Raw genomic sequence first — 18,749 nt, forward strand, 5'->3', positions numbered from 1 at the left:
TATGTGTGGAAACCAACTGAAATGGAAAAAGATTCAAAAGACAGGGCTGAATGATATGAAACACAATAACAAGTTTGAATAATGATATGAATCTATTTTTCGTTAATAAAACTACCCCATGTGTATTCTAAGTAGCAGAAGTTGGCAAAGAGCGGTGGTGAAATGTAACTGTAATTTCCACGGTGTGAAACAAACTCCTCCGTTCGACTAGAGACAAAGAGCCTTGTTGCCAGCACTGTTTCCATGACAACCATTCAACGCGTGGGTATGACCTTTCTACAGAATATTGTTTTGATGTCATCTTTGACGAGGAGAACACCCCTCCCTCTTCTCACCTATCACCAAGTGCCCTAGAATTCCTGTTGTACACATCATGGTGATGGTCATTAAAAACAACACGTTAGAAAATACATATTATCTTCTACAAATGGGCCAAAGCCCCTCAGACCTGGTCCCAGATCTGTTTGTGCTGTCTTCCCAACTCATATGGCAGGTAGCCTAGTGGTTAAAAGCGTTGGGCCAGTAACCGAAAGGTCGCTGGTTTGAATCCCTGAGCCGACAAGGTGAGACATCTGTCAATGTGCCCTTGAGCAAGTCACTAAACTGTAATTGCTCTGGAATAGAGTATGTCTACTAAATGACATAAAACAACACAAACAGATCTGGGACCAGAACTACCTCAGGCAGTGAATGTCTGTCCTAGTCATTATACTGTTTATGTGGGGAGCAGAAGTGTTCATTAGAAGTGGTGGTCAAATTATAAAGGCAGTGTTTTGTTTACCTGGCAGAGGTGGTAAAATGATCCTGGTGGTGTCTGTGTTTAGCTGGAAGCGGTGGAAAAAATGAGCCTGGTGGTGTCTGTGTTTAGCTGGAAGTGGTGGTAAAATGAGCCTGGTGTGTTTAGCTGGTAGTGGTGGTAAAATGAGCCTAGTGGTGTCTGTGTTTACCTGGCAGCAGTGGTACAATGAGGCTGTGGTGTCTGTGTTTACCTGGCAGCAGTGGTAAAATGAGCCTGGTGGTGTCTGTGTTTAGCTGGCAGAGGTGGTAAAATGAGCTTGGTGGTGTCTGTGTTTAGCTGGTAGCAGTGGTAAAATGAGCCTGGTGGTGTATGTGTTTACTTGGCAGCAGCGGTAAAAAGAGCCTGGTGGTGTCTGTGTTTACTTGGCAACAGCGGTAAAAAGAGCCTGGTGGTGTCTGTGTTTACCAGACAGCAGTGTTAACATTTGTCTGGTGGTGTTTACCTGGAAGCAGTGGTAAAATGAGCTTGGTGGTGTCTGTGTTTAGCTGGCAGTGGTAAAATGAGCCTGGTGGTGTCTGTGTTTAGCTGGCAGCAGTAAAATGAGCCATGTGATGTCTGTGTTTACAGTGGCTTGCCTACCACTTTGAAGATGCAAAATATTTTTTATTGTGAAACTAACAAGAAATAAGACAAAAAAAATGAAAACTTGAGCGTGCATAACTATTCACCCCCCAAAGTCAATACTTTGTAGAGCCACCTTTTGCAGCAATTACAGCTGCAAGTCTCTTGGGGTATGTCTCTATAAGCTTGGCACATCTAGCCACTGGGATTTCTGCCCATTCTTCAAGGCAAAACTGCTCCAGCTCCTTCAAGTTGGATGGGTTCTGCTGGTATACAGCAATCTTTAAGTCATACCACAGATTCTCAATTGGATTGAGGTCTGGGCTTTGACTAGGCCATAGTGTCTGTGTTTACCTGGCAGCAGTGGTAAAATGAGCCAGGTGGTGTCTGTGTTTAGCTGGCAGCAGTGGTCAAATGAGCCTGCTGGTGTCTGTGTTTAACTGGCAGTGGTAAAATGAGCCTGGTGGTGTCTGTGTTTTCCTGGCAGCAGTAAAATGAGCCTGGTGGTGTCTGTGTTTAGCTGGCAGCAGTGTTAAAATGAGCCTGGTGGTGTCTGTGTTCTTCTGGCAGCAGTGTTAAAATGAGCCTGGTGGTGTCTGTGTTCTTCTGGCAGCAGTGTTAAAATGAGCCTTGAGGTGTCTGTGTTTACCTGTCAGCAGGCTCTTTAGGGTGAAATTAACCTGGTGGTGTCTGTGATTACCTGGCAGCAGGCTCTCTAGGCCTAGCAGGTGTTGGTGTGCTAGGGGCAGCCTTCCAACTGGACACACAAAACCTGTCTCCCTGCAGGCACCACTTCAATCAGGCAAACTAAAACAAACCTCAAATCTCTAAGCTTCATGACGAGACACAAAATACAGCCGCCCTGAAACATGGTTCTAATTTTTGTATCAAGGCAAAATGTTTAAGAATACTGAAATCTATTACATTCCGATGCAGTGCAAAACCGTATGACATGCAACCGATTTCAACTGCCACTGTAAAAAGATGTGATATATAACATCATTATTTGTTTAATTTTGTATTATGAATAAAGGCAAGGACAGCATCAATTCAGCCTCCGTTCTGACTCAATCTGATCAGGCCTATTGGCCAGCTACCCTCATGGGGTCCTTGCTCTTTCATACAGATATCAGAGCCAGTAGCTTGGTTCTTGTAGTCCCAGAAGGGGCTTTGATGAGCTGTGCTGAGCAGATCCCAAGCAGATACTTTACGGCACAGCGTGCTCAATAAAACTGCGGCAGCATTCTGGATATCTATCTTTCCTTCCGGACCCCAAGCAGACCCATTAACAGACTGACGACACCCGCCAGGCCTGCTCCGTGGCTCTGTGCTGCTATGAGCCGCACTGGGACCCCAGGGGGAGGCTAAGCAGACAGATAAAAGCATTAGGGATGCCGCCACTTACTATGAATAACTGCCTTAGATAGGCAATTGTCTTCATCTCTAATGTCTTTGTCAGAGCCACAGTAAGATAATGAGCCAGACTGGAGGTTTCTCACTGCCTGTACCCGGGATAGTCCTCTATATTGTAGTGCTTGAGGGCCTGGCCATGTTGGTTGTTCTGGAGTGGGTGGAGGGCCAAGACATGTTGGTTGTTCTGGAGTGGGTGGAGGGCCAGGCCATGTTGGTTGTTCTGGTGGGTGGAGGGCCAAGACATGTTGGTTGTTCTAGTGGGTGGAGGGCCAAGACATGTCGGTTGTTCTGGAGTGGGTGGAGGGCCAGGCCATGTTGGTTGTTCTAGTGGGTGGAGGGCCAGGCCATGTAGGTTGTTCTAGTGGGTGGAGGGCCAGACCATGTCGGTTGTTCTAGTGGGTGGAGGGCCAGGCCATGTTGGTTGTTCTAGTGGGTGGAGGGCCAAGACATGTCGGTTGTTCTGGAGTGGGTGGAGGGCCAGGCCATGTTGGTTGTTCTGGTGGGTGGAGGGCCAGGCCATGTAGGTTGTTCTAGTGGGTGGAGGGCCAAGACATGTCGGTTGTTCTAGTGGGTGGAGGGCCAGGCCATGTTGGTTGTTCTAGTGGGTGGAGGGCCAAGACATGTCGGTTGTTCTGGAGTGGGTGGAGGGCCAGGCCATGTTGGTTGTTCTAGTGGGTGGAGGGCCAAGACATGTCGGTTGTTCTGGAGTGGGTGGAGGGCCAGGCCATGTTGGTTGTTCTGGTGGGTGGAGGGCCAGGCCATGTAGGTTGTTCTAGTGGGTGGAGGGCCAGGCCATGTTGGTTGTTCTAGTGGGTGGAGGGCCAGGCCATGTCGGTTGTTCTAGTGGGTGGAGGGCCAGGCCATGTTGGTTGTTCTAGTGGGTGGAGGGCCAAGACATGTCGGTTGTTCTGGAGTGGGTGGAGGGCCAGGCCATGTCGGTTGTTCTGGAGTGGGTGGAGGGCCAGGCCATGTAGGTTGTTCTAGTGGGTGGAGGGCCAGGCCATGTCGGTTGTTCTGGAGTGGGTGGAGGGCCAGGCCATGTAGGTTGTTCTAGTGGGTGGAGGGCCAGGCCATGTCGGTTGTTCTGGAGTGGGTGGAGGGCCATGTCGGTTGTTCTAGTGGGTGGAGGGCCAGGCCATGTTGGTTGTTCTGGAGTGGGTGGAGGGCCAGGCCATGTCGGTTGTTCTGGAGTGGGTGGAGGGCCAGGCCATGTCGGTTGTTCTAGTGGGTGGAGGGCCAGGCCATGTCGGTTGTTCTAGTGGGTGGAGGGCCAGGCCATGTCGGTTGTTCTAGTGGGTGGAGGGCCAGGCCATGTCGGTTGTTCTAGTGGGTGGAGGGCCAGGCCATGTCGGTTGTTCTAGTGGGTGGAGGGCCAGGCCATGTCGGTTGTTCTGGAGTGGGTGGAGGGCCAGGCCATGTCGGTTGTTCTGGAGTGGGTGGAGGGCCAGGCCATGTCGGTTGTTCTAGTGGGTGGAGGGCTAGGCCATGTCGGTTGTTCTAGTGGGTGGAGGGCCAGGCCATGTTGGTTGTTCTAGTGGGTGGAGGGCCAGACCATGTAGGTTGTTCTAGTGGGTGGAGGGCCAGACCATGTCGGTTGTTCTAGTGGGTGGAGGGCCAGACCATGTAGGTTGTTCTAGTGGGTGGAGGGCCAGACCATGTCGGTTGTTCTAGTGGGTGGAGGGCCAGACCATGTCGGTTGTTCTAGTGGGTGGAGGGCCAGGCCATGTAGGTTGTTCTAGTGGGTGGAGGGCCAGACCATGTCGGTTGTTCTAGTGGGTGGAGGGCCAGGCCATGTCGGTTGTTCTAGTGGGTGGAGGGCTAGGCCATGTCGGTTGTTCTAGTGGGTGGAGGGCCAGACCATGTCGGTTGTTCTAGTGGGTGGAGGGCCAGGCCATGTCGGTTGTTCTAGTGGGTGGAGGGCTAGGCCATGTCGGTTGTTCTAGTGGGTGGAGGGCTAGGCCATGTAGGTTGTTCTAGTGGGTGGAGGGCCATGTCGGTTGTTCTAGTGGGTGGAGGGCCAGACCATGTCGGTTGTTCTAGTGGGTGGACTTTGACCTTAACCTCTGGTTCTGGGTCAGATATTTTGTCCAAATGACTAATGGTTACTGGTAGAACTGTAGGTAAGGTTATTTGATTCTAGATCTGTGGTTAAAGTTAACCTCTTTCATTCTATCTTATCCCTGGTAATCACTTGGTCAATTAGTCTCACTGGACAGAGAATAGACACATCAGTAGTCTAGTCAGTCACTGACGGCAAGAAAAAGCTGAACCATCAGTGGTCCTCAAACACTGGAATTAAACACACTTAGTTTATAGTCCTGAATATCTAGAGGCTCGAGCCCCTAACGCTGACATAAAGAACAAGAGACAGTAATTATACTTATTTGTACTTACGTGACATCTAAATAACATTTCAATTACAAAGACAGTAATTACTGAGGGAGATATTGGATTACCAGGAGCACTTGACTTTGAGCAACTGGTGTCGTATTAAACATGACTTCACAAGAAGTTTATCATATTCCATCATGCAGCAGGGAGAATTATCATCACTGTCACGTTCTTTCTCTCGCTATCCTAAACTCTCTGTCTATCCGTCTGTCTGACTCTCTCTCTCTCTCCTGCGCTCTCCATTCTATCTCTCTCTATCCTAAACTCTGTCTATCCGTCTGTCTGACTCTCTCTCTCTCTCCTGCTCTCTCGTTCTTTCTCTCTCTATCCTAAACTCTCTGTCTATCCGTCTGTCTGACTCTCTCTCTCTCCTGCTCTCTCATTCTATCTCTCTCTAACCTAAACTCTGTCTATCCGTCTGTCTGACTCTCTCTCTCTCTCTCCTGCTCTCTCGTTCTTTCTCTCTCTATCCTAAACTCTCTCTCTCTCTGTCCGTCTGTCTGACTCTCTCTCTCTCTCTCCTGCTCTCTCGTTCTTTCTCTCTCTATCCTAAACTCTCTCTCTCTGTCCGTCTGTCTGACTCTCTCTCTCCTGCTCTCTCATTCTATCTCTCTCTATCCTAAACTCTGTCTGTCCATCTGTCTGACTCTCTCTCTCTCTCTCTCCTGCTCTCTCGTTCTTTCTCTCTCTATCCTAAACTCTCTCTCTCTGTCCGTCTGTCTGACTCTCTCTCTCTCCTGCTCTCTCATTCTTTCTCTCTCTATCCTAAACTATCTCTCTCTCTGTCCGTCTGTCTGACTCTCTCTCTCCTGCTCTCTCATTCTTTCTCTCTCTATCCTAAACTCTCTCTCTGTTTGTCTGACTCTCTCTCTCTTCCCCTTTTCTCTCCCTCTTTCACTCCCTACAAAAACACACAAACAGACACGTCATTCATCCCATTTTATGTTGCAGGAGATTAATTGAAGTAGACGCCTCATCTTGAGCGATAACCATAATGCATTATCTTTGTTTTGTGTATGTATAGCCTATGTAGGAGTCTGTGTACTTCCTGCTGCTTCTCGTATACCATCTTGAGTCCACAAGTGAATCCAGACGTTCATGGTAATACCTGACAATCAATCAATCAATCAAATGTATTTCTAAAGCCTTTTTTACATCAGCCGATGTCACAAAGTGCTATACAGAAACCAAGCCTAAAACCCCAAACAATGAATTAAGGACTATTAGTCAGAGTCTAGACCCATTCAGATCCCCTATCGAAGGCCATATTTCATTCCCTGACATCCCTGTCCCTGCCTCCTTCCGTCATTCTCAGTCTCCTCACATCGTCCCCGTCTCGCTCTCTCGTTCAGGACCGATTGTTATGCTTGTTATGTGTTTAAGTATGGCTAGGACTCTAAACTCCCTAAACTCCCTGATCTGTTTCACCTGTCTTTGTGCTTGCTTGTCTCCACCCCCCTCCAGGTGTCGCCCATCTTCCCCATTATCCCCACTGTATTTATACCTGTGTTCTCTGTTTGTCTGTTGCCAGTTTGTTTTGTTTGTCAAGCCTACCAGCGTTTTTTCCCCTTGCTCCTGTCTCTTTCTATTTCCTGTTTTCTAGTTTTCCCAGTTTTGACCATTCTGCCTGCCCTGACACTGAGCCTGCCTGCCGTTCTGTACCTTATGGACTCTGAACAGGATTACTGACCTCTGCCTGCCCTGCCCCCGAGACTGCCTGTCGTTCTGTACCTTATGGACTCTGATCTAGATTACTGACCTCTGCCTGCCCTGTCCCCGAGACTGCCTGTCGTTCTGTACCTTATGGACTCTGATCTAGATTACTGACCTCTGCCTGCCCTTGACCTGTCGTTTTCCCTGCCCCCTGTTCTAGTAATACACTCTTGTGACTTCAACACTGTCTGCATCTGGGTCTTCTCCTGAAACGTTGTACTCCCATAAAGAAATGACTAGAGAAAGACCTGTAGACAGACAGTGGACAATCATGTAACACACTAGTAGTGGTGGAGAAAGTACCCAATTGTCATACTTGAGTAAAAGTAAGATACCTTAATAGAAAATTACTCAAGAAAAAGTGAAAGTCACCCAGTAAAATACTACTTGAGTAAAACTCTAAAAGTATTTGGTTTGAAATATACTTAAGTATCAAAAGTAAATGTAATCGCTAATATATTCTTAAGTATCAAAAGTAAAAGTAAAAGTATAAATAATTTCAAATTCATTATATTAAGCAAATCAGAAGGCATCATTTTCCTGTTTAATTTAATTTTACGGATAGCTAGGGAAACACTCCAACACTCAGACATCATTTACAAACCAAGCATGTGTTTAGTGAGTCCGCCAGATCAGGGGCTGTAGGGATGACCAAGGATGTTCTTTTGATAAGTGTGTGAATTTGTTCATTTTCCTGTCCTGCTAAGCATTCAAAATGTAAAGAGTACTTTTGGGTGTCAGGGAAAATGTATGGAGTTAAAAGTATATAATTTTCTTTAGGACTGTAGTGAAGTAAAAGTAAAAGTTGTCAAAAACATACATAGTCAAGTTAGGAGTACAGATACCCCAAAAAACGACTTAAGTAGTACTTTCAAGTATTTTTACTTAAGTACTTTAAACCACTGCACACTAGATAACACCCCTGATTCAACTAGCCAAGCAATGACAATCTTCAATCAAGATTGTATTAGTTGAATCAGGTGAGTTACTCCCTGCACCCACATCGGCCATTTGCAGATCAAATTGAACACTCCTAGACTAACGAGTACTATACTGTAAGTCTTAGTGTTATAAAAAGGGTACTTACTTGCGTCGGAGTAGACGGGGGGAGTGGAGGGCATGAAGGTGGGGAAGAAAAAGGAACGGAGGGAGCGATGGTCGGAGGAGTGTAGGGGTGAACGCTGGGTAGGCAGGTTCTCACAGCTCCCCATACTACTGTTGATCTTCAGGTGCTGAGGCTTGGACTTCTTCTGCTTCACTCTGAGACACACAGAAATACAAAATGACTCTTATTAAACAGTTATAAACTGATATTATATAATTCTAAAGCTCTTACGCACAGAGAAACAGTTAGTCTGTAATTAAACAGTTATAAACTACAGTTATAAAGCTTTATTCTTCGATTATACACACAGAGTTCAAGTAAAAGACACATCTCAACATCAACTGTTCAGAGGAGACTGCGTGAATCAGGCCTTCATGGTCGAATTGCTGCAAAGAAACCACAACTAAAATACACCAATAAGAAGAAGAGACTTGCTTGGGCCAATGGACATTAGACCAGTGTAAATCTGTCCTTTGGTCTGATGAATCCAAATGTGAGGTTTTGGTTCCAACCGCCATGTCTTTGTGAGACGCAGAGTAGGTGAACGGATGATCTCCGCATTTATGGTTCCCACCGTGAAGCATGGAGTAGGAGGTGTGATGGTGCTTTGCTGGTGACACTGTCAGTGATTTATTTAGAATTCAAGGCAGACTTAACCAACATGGCTACCACAGCATTCTGCAGTGATACGCCATCCCATCTGATTTGCGCTTAGTGGGACTATCATTTGTTTTTTAACAGGACAATGACCCAAAACACACCTCCAGGTTGTGTAAGGGCTATTTGACCAATAAGGATAGTGATGGAGTGCTGCATCAGATGACCTGGCCTCCACAATCACCCGACCTCAACCCAATTGAGATGGTTTGGGATGAGATGGATCGCAGAGTGAAGGATAAACAGCCAACAAGTGCTTAGCATATGTGGGAACTCCTTCAAGACTGTTGGAAAAGCATTCCAGGTGAAGTTGGTTGAGAGAATGCCAAGAGTGTGCAAAGCTGTCATCAAGGCAAAGGGTGGCTACTTTGAAGAATCTAAAATATAAAACATATTTTGACTTGTTTAACACTTTTTGGTTACCACATTCTACAATGTAGAAAATAGTAAAAACAGTAAAAAATAAGAAAAACTCTTGAATGGGTAGGTCCAAACGTTAAAAAGCTCTTATAATACAACTTCTTATACAACTACAGTTATAAAACTGTTGATGACGTTTTTTACTTTGAAAACGGCAAACTCAAATAACTTCAGACATGTCAAATATCCTGAGACGTCATATCATCATTCTCCCTGAAGCCTGAGTGTGAGATAGAGAGAGAGAGAAACAGAGACAGAGCGAAAGAGACAGAGTGGAGTGTACAGAGAGAGAGAGAGAGAGAGAGAGAGAGAGAGAGAGAGAGAGAGAGAGAGAGAGAGAGAGAGAGAGAGAGAGAGAGAGAGAGAGAGAGAGAGAGAGAGAGAGAGAGAGAGTGTGAGCGAGAGACAGAGAGAGAGAGAGAGAGAGAGAGAGAGAGAGAAAGAGAGAGGAATTCATTTAATTTAAATTGAATTGAGAGAGAGTCGACACCTCCCCAAACAAACCCTAGCCACACCCTATATAAGCCCCCCCAGATCAGTCTTATGCCCCCCCCCCCCATGCACCCTGCCTCTGCAGCAAGGGCCTCAACATGACAACCGCACATACTGTAAGCCCAGGCCATGAGCAGAGCCACCGGCCCAACCCCTACTAATACACCGGCCCAACCCCCACTGATACACCGGCCCAACCCCCACTAATACACCGGCACAACCCCCACTGATACACCGGCCCAACCCCCACTAATACACCGGCCCAACCCCCACTAATACACCCGCTCAAGGTCCATCCTGCGACCTAAGTGGTATGTATTAGATGCTCAACATGCTCTGCTCACACCTACCGTAATGGTCCGAGCCACAGGAAAACAACACTAGACACTATGGAACACAAAGTATTTACTATCTCATCCTGGAATATACAAGGTCAGAGGTCATCTGCATTTGGCCTAAAGAGCAGGAACCAAGACTTCATCAAAGAAATCAGAAATACAGACGTTGACATCTTACAAGAAACATGGTATAGCGGAGACGGACCCATTGGTTGCCCACTAGGTTACAGAGAGCTGGTAGTCCCATCCACCAAACTACCAGGTCTGAAACATGGAAGAGACTCAAGGGGTATGCTAACTAGTTATAGATCAGAACTAATCCACTCTATTAAATGAGTTAGAACAGAAACATTTTACATCTGGCTGGAAATTAATAAGGAAATGATCTCCTCATGAGTGCTACCTATATCCCCCCAATAGAATCCCCATACTTTAACGATGACAGCTTCTCCATCCTAGAGGTGGAGATCAACCATTTCCAGGCCTGGGGGCATAGTCCTAGTCTGTGGTGAATGTCACCCTCAGCACACAGGGGAACAAGGGGACAAACACCTACCTGGAGGTGACAACATTCAACCCCCAATATGCCCCCCTAGATACAACTATGACAAAACAACCAACAAAAACAGGTCACAACTCCTGCAATTCTGTCACACGCTGGGTCTGTGCATAGTCAATGGTAGGCTTTGAGGAGACTCTTACGGTAGGTACAACTACAGCTCATCCCTTGGCAGTAGTACTGTAGACTGCTTTATCACTGACCTCAACCCAGAGTCTCTCAGAGCGTTCACAGTCATCCCACTGATACCCCTATCAGATCACAGCAAAATCACAGTCTACTGATACCCCTATCAGATCACAGCAAAATCACAGTCTACTGATACCCCTATCAGATCACAGCAAAATCACAGTCTACTTGAACGGAGACATACTCAATCATGAGGCATCAAAGCCAAAGGAACTGCATAAAATTAAGAAACGCTATAGATGGAAGAAAAGTAGTGTAGAAACCTACCAAAAAACAATTAGGCAACAACAAATTCAATCCCTTTTAGACAACTTCCTGGACAAAATGTTCCACTGTAATAGTGAAGGTGTAAACTTGGTAGTAGAAAACCAAAACAGTATATTTAACCTAAAGCTTCCCTATCAAATCTAAAAATTTCAAGCAGACAACCTAAGAAAGTTAACAACAATGACAAATTGTTTGATGAAGAATGCAAAAACCTAACAAAGAAATTGAGAAACCTATCCAAACAAAAACATAGAGACCCAGAAAACCTGAGCCTACAGTACACCTTCACTATGGCGAATCACTTAAATGATACAGAAATACACGATGGGAAAAAGAAGGAACAGCACTTCAGAAATCAGCTCAATGTAATTGAAGAATCCATACAATCTAACCACTTCTGGGAAAATTAGAACACACTAAACAAACAACAACACGGAGAGTTATCTATCCAAAACGGAGATGTGTGAATAAACCACTTCTCCAATCCCTTTAGCTCTATAACAAAGAACAAAGAACAAACAGCAAAAATATATACATGACCAATTACACATCTTAGAATCAGCTCTTAAACTCTTTAACATCATCCTTAGCTCTGGCATCTTCCCCAATATTTGGAACCAAGGACTGATCACCCCAATCCACAAAAGTGGAGACAAATTTGACCCCAATAACTTCCGTGGGATATGCGTCAACAGCAACCTTGGGGAAATCCTCTGCATTATCATTAACAGCAGACTCGAACATTTCCTCAGTGAAAACAATGTACTGAGCAAATGTCAAATCGTTTTTTTACCAAATTACCATACGACAGACCACGTTTTCACCCTAAACACACTAATTCACGAACAAACTAGAACAAAGGCAAAGTATTCTCATACTTTGTTGATTTCAAAAAAGCTTTTGACTCAATTTGGCATGAAGGTCTGCTATACAAATTGATGAAAAGTTGTGTAAAAACCTACAACACTATAAAATCCATGTACACAAACAACAAATGTGCGGTTAAAATTGGCAAAAAACACATACATTTCTTTCCACAGGGCCATGGGGTGAAACAGGGATGCAGCTTGAGCACCACCCTCTTCAACACATATGTCAACGAATTGGCGAGGGCACTAGAACAGTCTGCAGCAGCCGGCCTCACCCTACTAGAATCTGAAGTCAAATGTCTACTGTTTGCTGATGATCTGGTGCTTCTGTCCCCAACCAAGGAGGGCCTACAGCAGCACTTAGATATTCTGCACAGATTCTGTTAGACCTGGGCCCTGACAGTAAATCTCAGTAAGACAAAAAATGATGGTGTTCCAAAAAAGGTCCAGTTGCCAGGACCACAAATACAAATTCCATCTTGACACCGTCCACCTACAGCACACAAAAAACAATACATACCTTGGCCTAAACATCAGCGCCACAGGTAACTTCCACAAAGCTGTGAACAATCTGAGAGACAAGGCAAGAAGGGCCTTCTACGCCATCAAAATGAACATAAAATTCGACATACCAATTAGGATCTGGCTAAAAATACTTGAATCAGTCATAGAACCCATTGCCCTTTATGGTTGTGAGGTCTGGGGTCCACTCACCAACCAAGAATTCACAAAATGGGACAAACACCAAATTGAGACTCTGCATGCAGAATTTTGCAAAAATATCCCCTGTGTACAACGTAAAACACCAAATAATGCATGCAGAGCAGAATTAGGCCGATACCCGCTAATTATCAAAATCCAGAAAAGAGCTGTTAAATTCTACAACCACCTAAAAGGAAGCGATTCCCAAACCTTCCATAACAAAGTTACCACCTACAGAGAGATGAACCTGGATAACAGTCCCCTAAGCAAGGCGGTCCTGGGGCTCTGTTCACAAACACAAACAGACCCCACAGAACCCCAGGACAGCAACACAATTAGACCCAACCAAATCATGAGAAAACAACAAGATAATTACTTGACACATTGGAAAGAATTAACGAAAAAACAGAGCAAACTAGAATGCTAGTTGGCCCTAAACAGAGAGTACACAGTGGCAGAATACCTGACCACTGTGACTGACAGTTAGACCCAACCAAATGTACTTTAACTATTTTCACATCGTTACAACACTTCTATATAGCCATAATATGACATTTGAAATATCTCTATTCCTTTGGATCTTTTGTGAGTGTAATGTTTACTTTTATTGTTTAGTTTACTTTTGTTAATGACATATTTCTCTTGCTTTGGCAATATAAACACATGTTTCCTATGTCAATAAAGCCCTTTGAATTGAATTGAGAATGAGACAGAGACATACAGAGACAGACAGGGGCAGACAGGGGCAGAAAGAGACAGACAGAGACAGACAGACCGAGGCTCTGCATCTGTCCTCGTGCTCCTAGACCTTAGTGCTGCCTTTGATACCATCGATCACCACATTCTTTTGGAGAGATTGGAAACCCAAATTGGTCTACACGGACAAGTTCTGGCCTGGTTTAGATCTTATCTGTCGGAAAGATATCAGTTTGTCTCTGTGAATGGTTTGTCCTCTGACAAATCAACTGTACATTTCGGTGTTCCTCAAGGTTCCGTTTTAGGACCACTATTGTTTTCACTATATATTTTACCTCTTGGGGATGTCATTCGAAAACATAATGTTAACTTTCACTGCTATGCGGATGACACACAGCTGTACATTTCAATGAAACATGGTGAAGCCCCAAAATTGCCCTCGCAAGAAGCCTGTGTTTCAGACATAAGGAAGTGGATGGCTGCAAACTTTCTACTTTTAAACTCGGACAAAACAGAGATGCTTGTTCTAGGTCCCAAGAAACAAAGAGATCTTCTGTTGAATCTGACAATTAATCTTGATGGTTGTAAAGTCATCTCAAATAAAACTGTGAAGGACCTCGGCGTTACTCTGGACCCTGATCTCTCTTTTGACGAACATATCAAGACTATTTTAAGGACAGCTTTTTTCCATCTACGTAACATTGCAAAAATTAGAAACTTTCTGTTCAAAAATTATGCAGAAAAATTAATCCATGCTTTTGTTACTTCTAGGTTAGACTACTGCAATGCTCTACTTTCCGGCTACCCGGATAAAGCACTAAATAAACTTCAGTTAGTGCTAAATACGGCTGCTAGAATCCTGACTAGAACCCAAAAATTGTATCATATTACTCCAGTGCTAGCCTCCCTACCCTGGCTTCCTGTTAAGGCAAGGGCTGATTTCAAGGTTTTACTGCTAACCTACAAAGCATTACATGGGCTTGCTCCTACCTATCTTACCGATTTGGTAATGCCGTACATACCTACACGTACGCTACGGTCACAAGACGCAGGCCTCCTAATTGTCCCTAGAATGTCTAAGCAAACAGCTGGAGGCAGGGCATTCTCCTATAGAGCTCCATTTTTATGGAATGGTCTGCCTACCCATGTGAGAGACGCAGACTCGGTCTCAACTTTTAAGTCTTTACTGAAGACTCATCTCTTCAGTGGGTCATATGATTGAGTGTAGTCTGGCCCAGGAGTGTGAAGGTGAACAGAAAGGCTCTGGAGCAACGAACCGCCCTTGCTGTCTCTGCCTGGCCGGTTCCCCTCTCTCCACTGGGATTCTCTGCCTCTAACCCTATTACAGGGGCTGAGTCACTGGCTTACTGGTGCTCTTTCATGCCGTCCCTAGGAGGGGTACGTCACTTGAGTGGGTTGAGTCACTGACGTGATCTTCCTGTCTGGGTTGGCGCCCCCCCTTGGGTTGTGCCGTGGCGGAGATCTTTGTGGGCTATACTCGGCCTTGTCTCAGGATGGTAAGTTGGTGGTTGAAGATATCCCTCTAGTGCTGTGGGGGCTGTGCTTTGGCAAAGTGGGTGGGGTTATATCCTTCCTGTTTGGCCCTGTCCGGGGGTATCATCGGATGGGGCCACAGTGTCTCCTGACCCCTCCTGTCTCAGCTTCCAGTATTTATGCTGCAGTAGTTTATGTGTCGGGGGCTAGGGTCAGTTTGTGATATCTGGAGTACTTCTCCTGTCTTATCTGGTGTCCTGTGTGAATTTAAGTATGCTCTCTCTAATTCTCTCTTTCTCTCTTTATTTCTCTCTCTCGGGGGCCTGAGCCCTAGGACCATGCCTCAGGACTACCTGGCATGATGACTCCTTGCTGTCCCCAGTCCACCTGGCCGTGCTGCTGCTCCAGTTTCAACTGTTCTGCCTGCGGCTATGGAACCCTGACCTGTTCACCGGACGTGCTACCTGTCCCAGACCTGCTGTTTACAACTCTCTAGAGACAGCAGGAGCAGTAGAGATACTCTTAATGATCGGCTATGAAAAGCCAACTGACATTTACTCCTGAGGTGCTGACCTGCTGCACCCTCGACAACTACTGTGATTATTATTATTTGACCATGCTGGTCATTTATGAACATTTGAACATCTTGGCCATGTTCTGTTATAATCTCCACCCGGCACAGCCAGAAGAGGACTGGCCACCCCTCATAGCCTGGTTCCTCTCTAGGTTTCTTCCTAGGTTTTGGCCTTTCTAGGGAGTTTTTCCTAGCCACCGTGTTTCTACACCTGCATTGCTTGCTGTTTGGGGTTTTAGGCTGGGTTTCTGTACAGCACTTTGAGATATCAGCTGATGTAAGAAGGGCTATATAAATAAATTTGATTTGATTTGACAGAGACAGACAGCGACAGACAGAGGCAGACAGAGGCAGACAGACAGAGAGAGACAGACAGACAGTGATAGACAGAGGCAGACAGACAGAGACAGACAGACATACAGATAGAGACAGACAGACAGTGATAGACAGAGGCAGACAGACAGAGATAGACAGAGAGAGACAGACATACAGTGATAGACAGAGGCAGACAGACAGAGACAGACAGACATACAGATAGAGACAGACAGACAGTGATAGACAGAGGCAGACAGACAGAGATAGACAGACAGTGATAGACAGAGAGAGAGAGACAGACAGACAGTGATATACAGAGGCAGACAGACAGAGATAGACAGAGAGAAAGACAGACAGAGATTGACAGAGAGACACAGAGATAGACAGAGAGAGACAGACAGACAGTGATAGACAGAGAGAGACAGACAGATAGAGACAGACAGACAGACAGTGATAGACAGAGGCAGACAGAGAGACATACAGACAGTGATAGACATAAAGAGAGACAGACAGACAGACAGACAGACAGACAGACAGTGATATACAGAGGCAGACAGACAGAGATAGACAGACAGACAGAAACAGAGAGAGACAGACAGACAGACAGTGATAGACAGTGACAGACAGTGACAGACAGACAGACAGACAGACAGACAGACAGACAGACAGACAGACAGACAGACAGACAGACAGACAGACAGACAGACAGACAGACAGACAGACAGACAGACAGAAAGAGAGAGACAGAAAGAGAGAGACAGAAAGAGAGAGACAGACAGACAGTGATAGACAGAGAGAGAGAGACAGACAGACAGGCAGTGATATACAGAGGCAGACATACAGAGATAGACAGAGAGAGACAGACAGACAGTGATAGACAGAGAGAGAGACAGACGGAGATCGACAGAGAGAGACACAGAGTTAGACACAGACAGACAGACAGACAGACAGACAGACAGACAGACAGACAGACAGACAGACAGACAGACAGACAGACAGACAGACAGACAGACAGACAGACAGACAGACAGACAGAGATAGAGAAACAGTGATAGACACAGAGAGAGACAGACAGACAGAAACAGACAGACAGAGCCACAGAGTCCCAGGCAGGCAGAGATAGAGAAACAGCAATAGACAGAAACAGACAGACAGAGACACGGAGTCCCAGGCAGGCAGAGTGAGACTGCAGTCAGTTAATATAAGCCTGCAGGACATATCCTCAGTCACACAATTAGACCTTTTAAGGTCCTCTGACACATTGTCGCAATCTCTCTTCTGCAATAAGGAAGCTGCCTGCAGGTTATCACTTTCTCACTAAAGCCTTTGTCGGCAATAACGCTAAAACCACATTATGCATTAAAATCTCATTTGGCCCATTCATCTCTCCCTATGTGTGGACAGAAAGAAAGATAGACAGACAGACAGACAGACAGACAGACAGACAGACAGACAGACAGACAGACAGACAGACAGACAGACAGACAGACAGACAGACAGACAGACAGACAGACAGACAGACAGAGACAGAAAGAAAGAGATATATACATTTATCTGTTTATTTATTTTCCTTTTCATACTTCCAACTATTTGCACATTGGTACATTGTCCATAGCCAATAATATAACATTTGAAAAGTCTATATTCTTTTAAAACTTTTGTTAAAACTGTTTATATCTGATTGTTTATTATCTATTTCACTTGCACAATGTAAACATATGTTTCCCATGCCAATAAAGCCTTTTGAATTGAATGGAGAGAGGGAGAGAGGGACAGAGAGAGAGACTCCCAATATGGCTGCTTACTACAAAGAGAGGAGAGAGATGGTGTTCCAAAAAAGGTCCAGTCGCCAGGACCACAAATTTAAAAAATCCATCTTGACACCGTCCACCTACAGCACACAAAAAATTATACATACTTTGGCCTAAACATCAGCGCCACAGGTAACTTCCACAAAGCTGTGAACGATCAGAGAGACAAGGCAAGAAGGGCCTTCTACGCAATCAAAAGGGACATAAAATTCGACATACCAATTAGGATCTGGCTAAAAATACTTGAATCAGTCATAGAACCCATGCCCTTTATGGTTGTTTGGTCTTGGGTCCACTCACCAACCAAGATTTCACAAAATGGGACAAACACCAAATTGAGACTCTGCATGCAGAATTCTGCAAAAATATCCTCAGTGTACAACGTAAAACACCAAATAATGCATGCAGAGCAGAATTAGGCCGATACACGCTAATAATCAAAATCCAGAAAAGAGCCTTTAAATTCTTCAACCATCTAAAAGGAAGCGAACCTTCCCAAACCTTCCATAACAAAGCCATCACCTACAGAGAGATGAACCTGGATAACAGTCCCCTAAGCAAGGCGGTCCTGGGGCTCTGTTCACAAACACAAACAGACCCCACAGAACCCCAGGACAGCAACACAATTAGACCCAACCAAATCATGAGAAAACAACAAGATAATTACTTGACACATTGGAAAGAATTAACGAAAAAACAGAGCAAACTAGAATGCTAGTTGGCCCTAAACAGAGAGTACACAGTGGCAGAATACCTGACCACTGTGACTGACCAAACTTAAGGAAAGCTTTGACTATGTACAGACTCAGTGAGCATAGCCTTGCTATTGAGAAAGTCCGCCGCAGGCAGACATGGCTCTCAAGAGAAGACAGGCTATGTGCACACTGCCCACAAAATGAGGTGGAAACTGAGCTGCACTTCCTAACCTCCTGCCAAATGTATGACCATATTAAAGACACATATTTCCCTCAGATTACATAGATCTTCCATATCTACTGTGTGAAATACCACAGTGTGCCATCACAGCAGCAAGATTTGTGACCTGTTGCCACAAGAAAAGGGAAACCAGTCAGAACAAACACCATTGTAAATACAACCCATATTTATGTTTATTTATTTTCCCTTTTGTACTTTAACCATTTGCACATTGTTACAACAGTGTATATAGACATAATATGACATTTGTAATGTCTTTATTCTTTTGGAACTTCTGTGAGTGTAATGTTTACTGTTCATTTTTATTGTTTATTTCACTTTTGTATATTATCTACCTCACTTGCTTTGGCAATGTTAACATATGTTCCCCATGCCAATAAAGCCCCTTGAATTGAATTGAGAGGATGGAGGATGACAGGTGTCCAGTAAGATGTCATTAGAGTGTGAA

General features: G+C 45.0%; 1 protein-coding gene across 1 annotated transcript in view; it reads right to left on the reverse strand.

Moving 5' to 3' along the window:
• The window catches only part of LOC120062809 (kinase suppressor of Ras 2-like), a 136,418-nt gene that overhangs the window by 56,478 nt on the left and 61,191 nt on the right, over window positions 1-18,749 (reverse strand). Inside the window, 1 exon segment of the mRNA XM_039012881.1 lies at window positions 7,965-8,130. Coding sequence (XP_038868809.1) covers window positions 7,965-8,130 — 166 coding nt within the window.

The sequence above is a fragment of the Salvelinus namaycush genome, chromosome 18, assembly GCF_016432855.1.
Source record: "Salvelinus namaycush isolate Seneca chromosome 18, SaNama_1.0, whole genome shotgun sequence".
Taxonomy (NCBI): domain Eukaryota; kingdom Metazoa; phylum Chordata; class Actinopteri; order Salmoniformes; family Salmonidae; genus Salvelinus; species Salvelinus namaycush.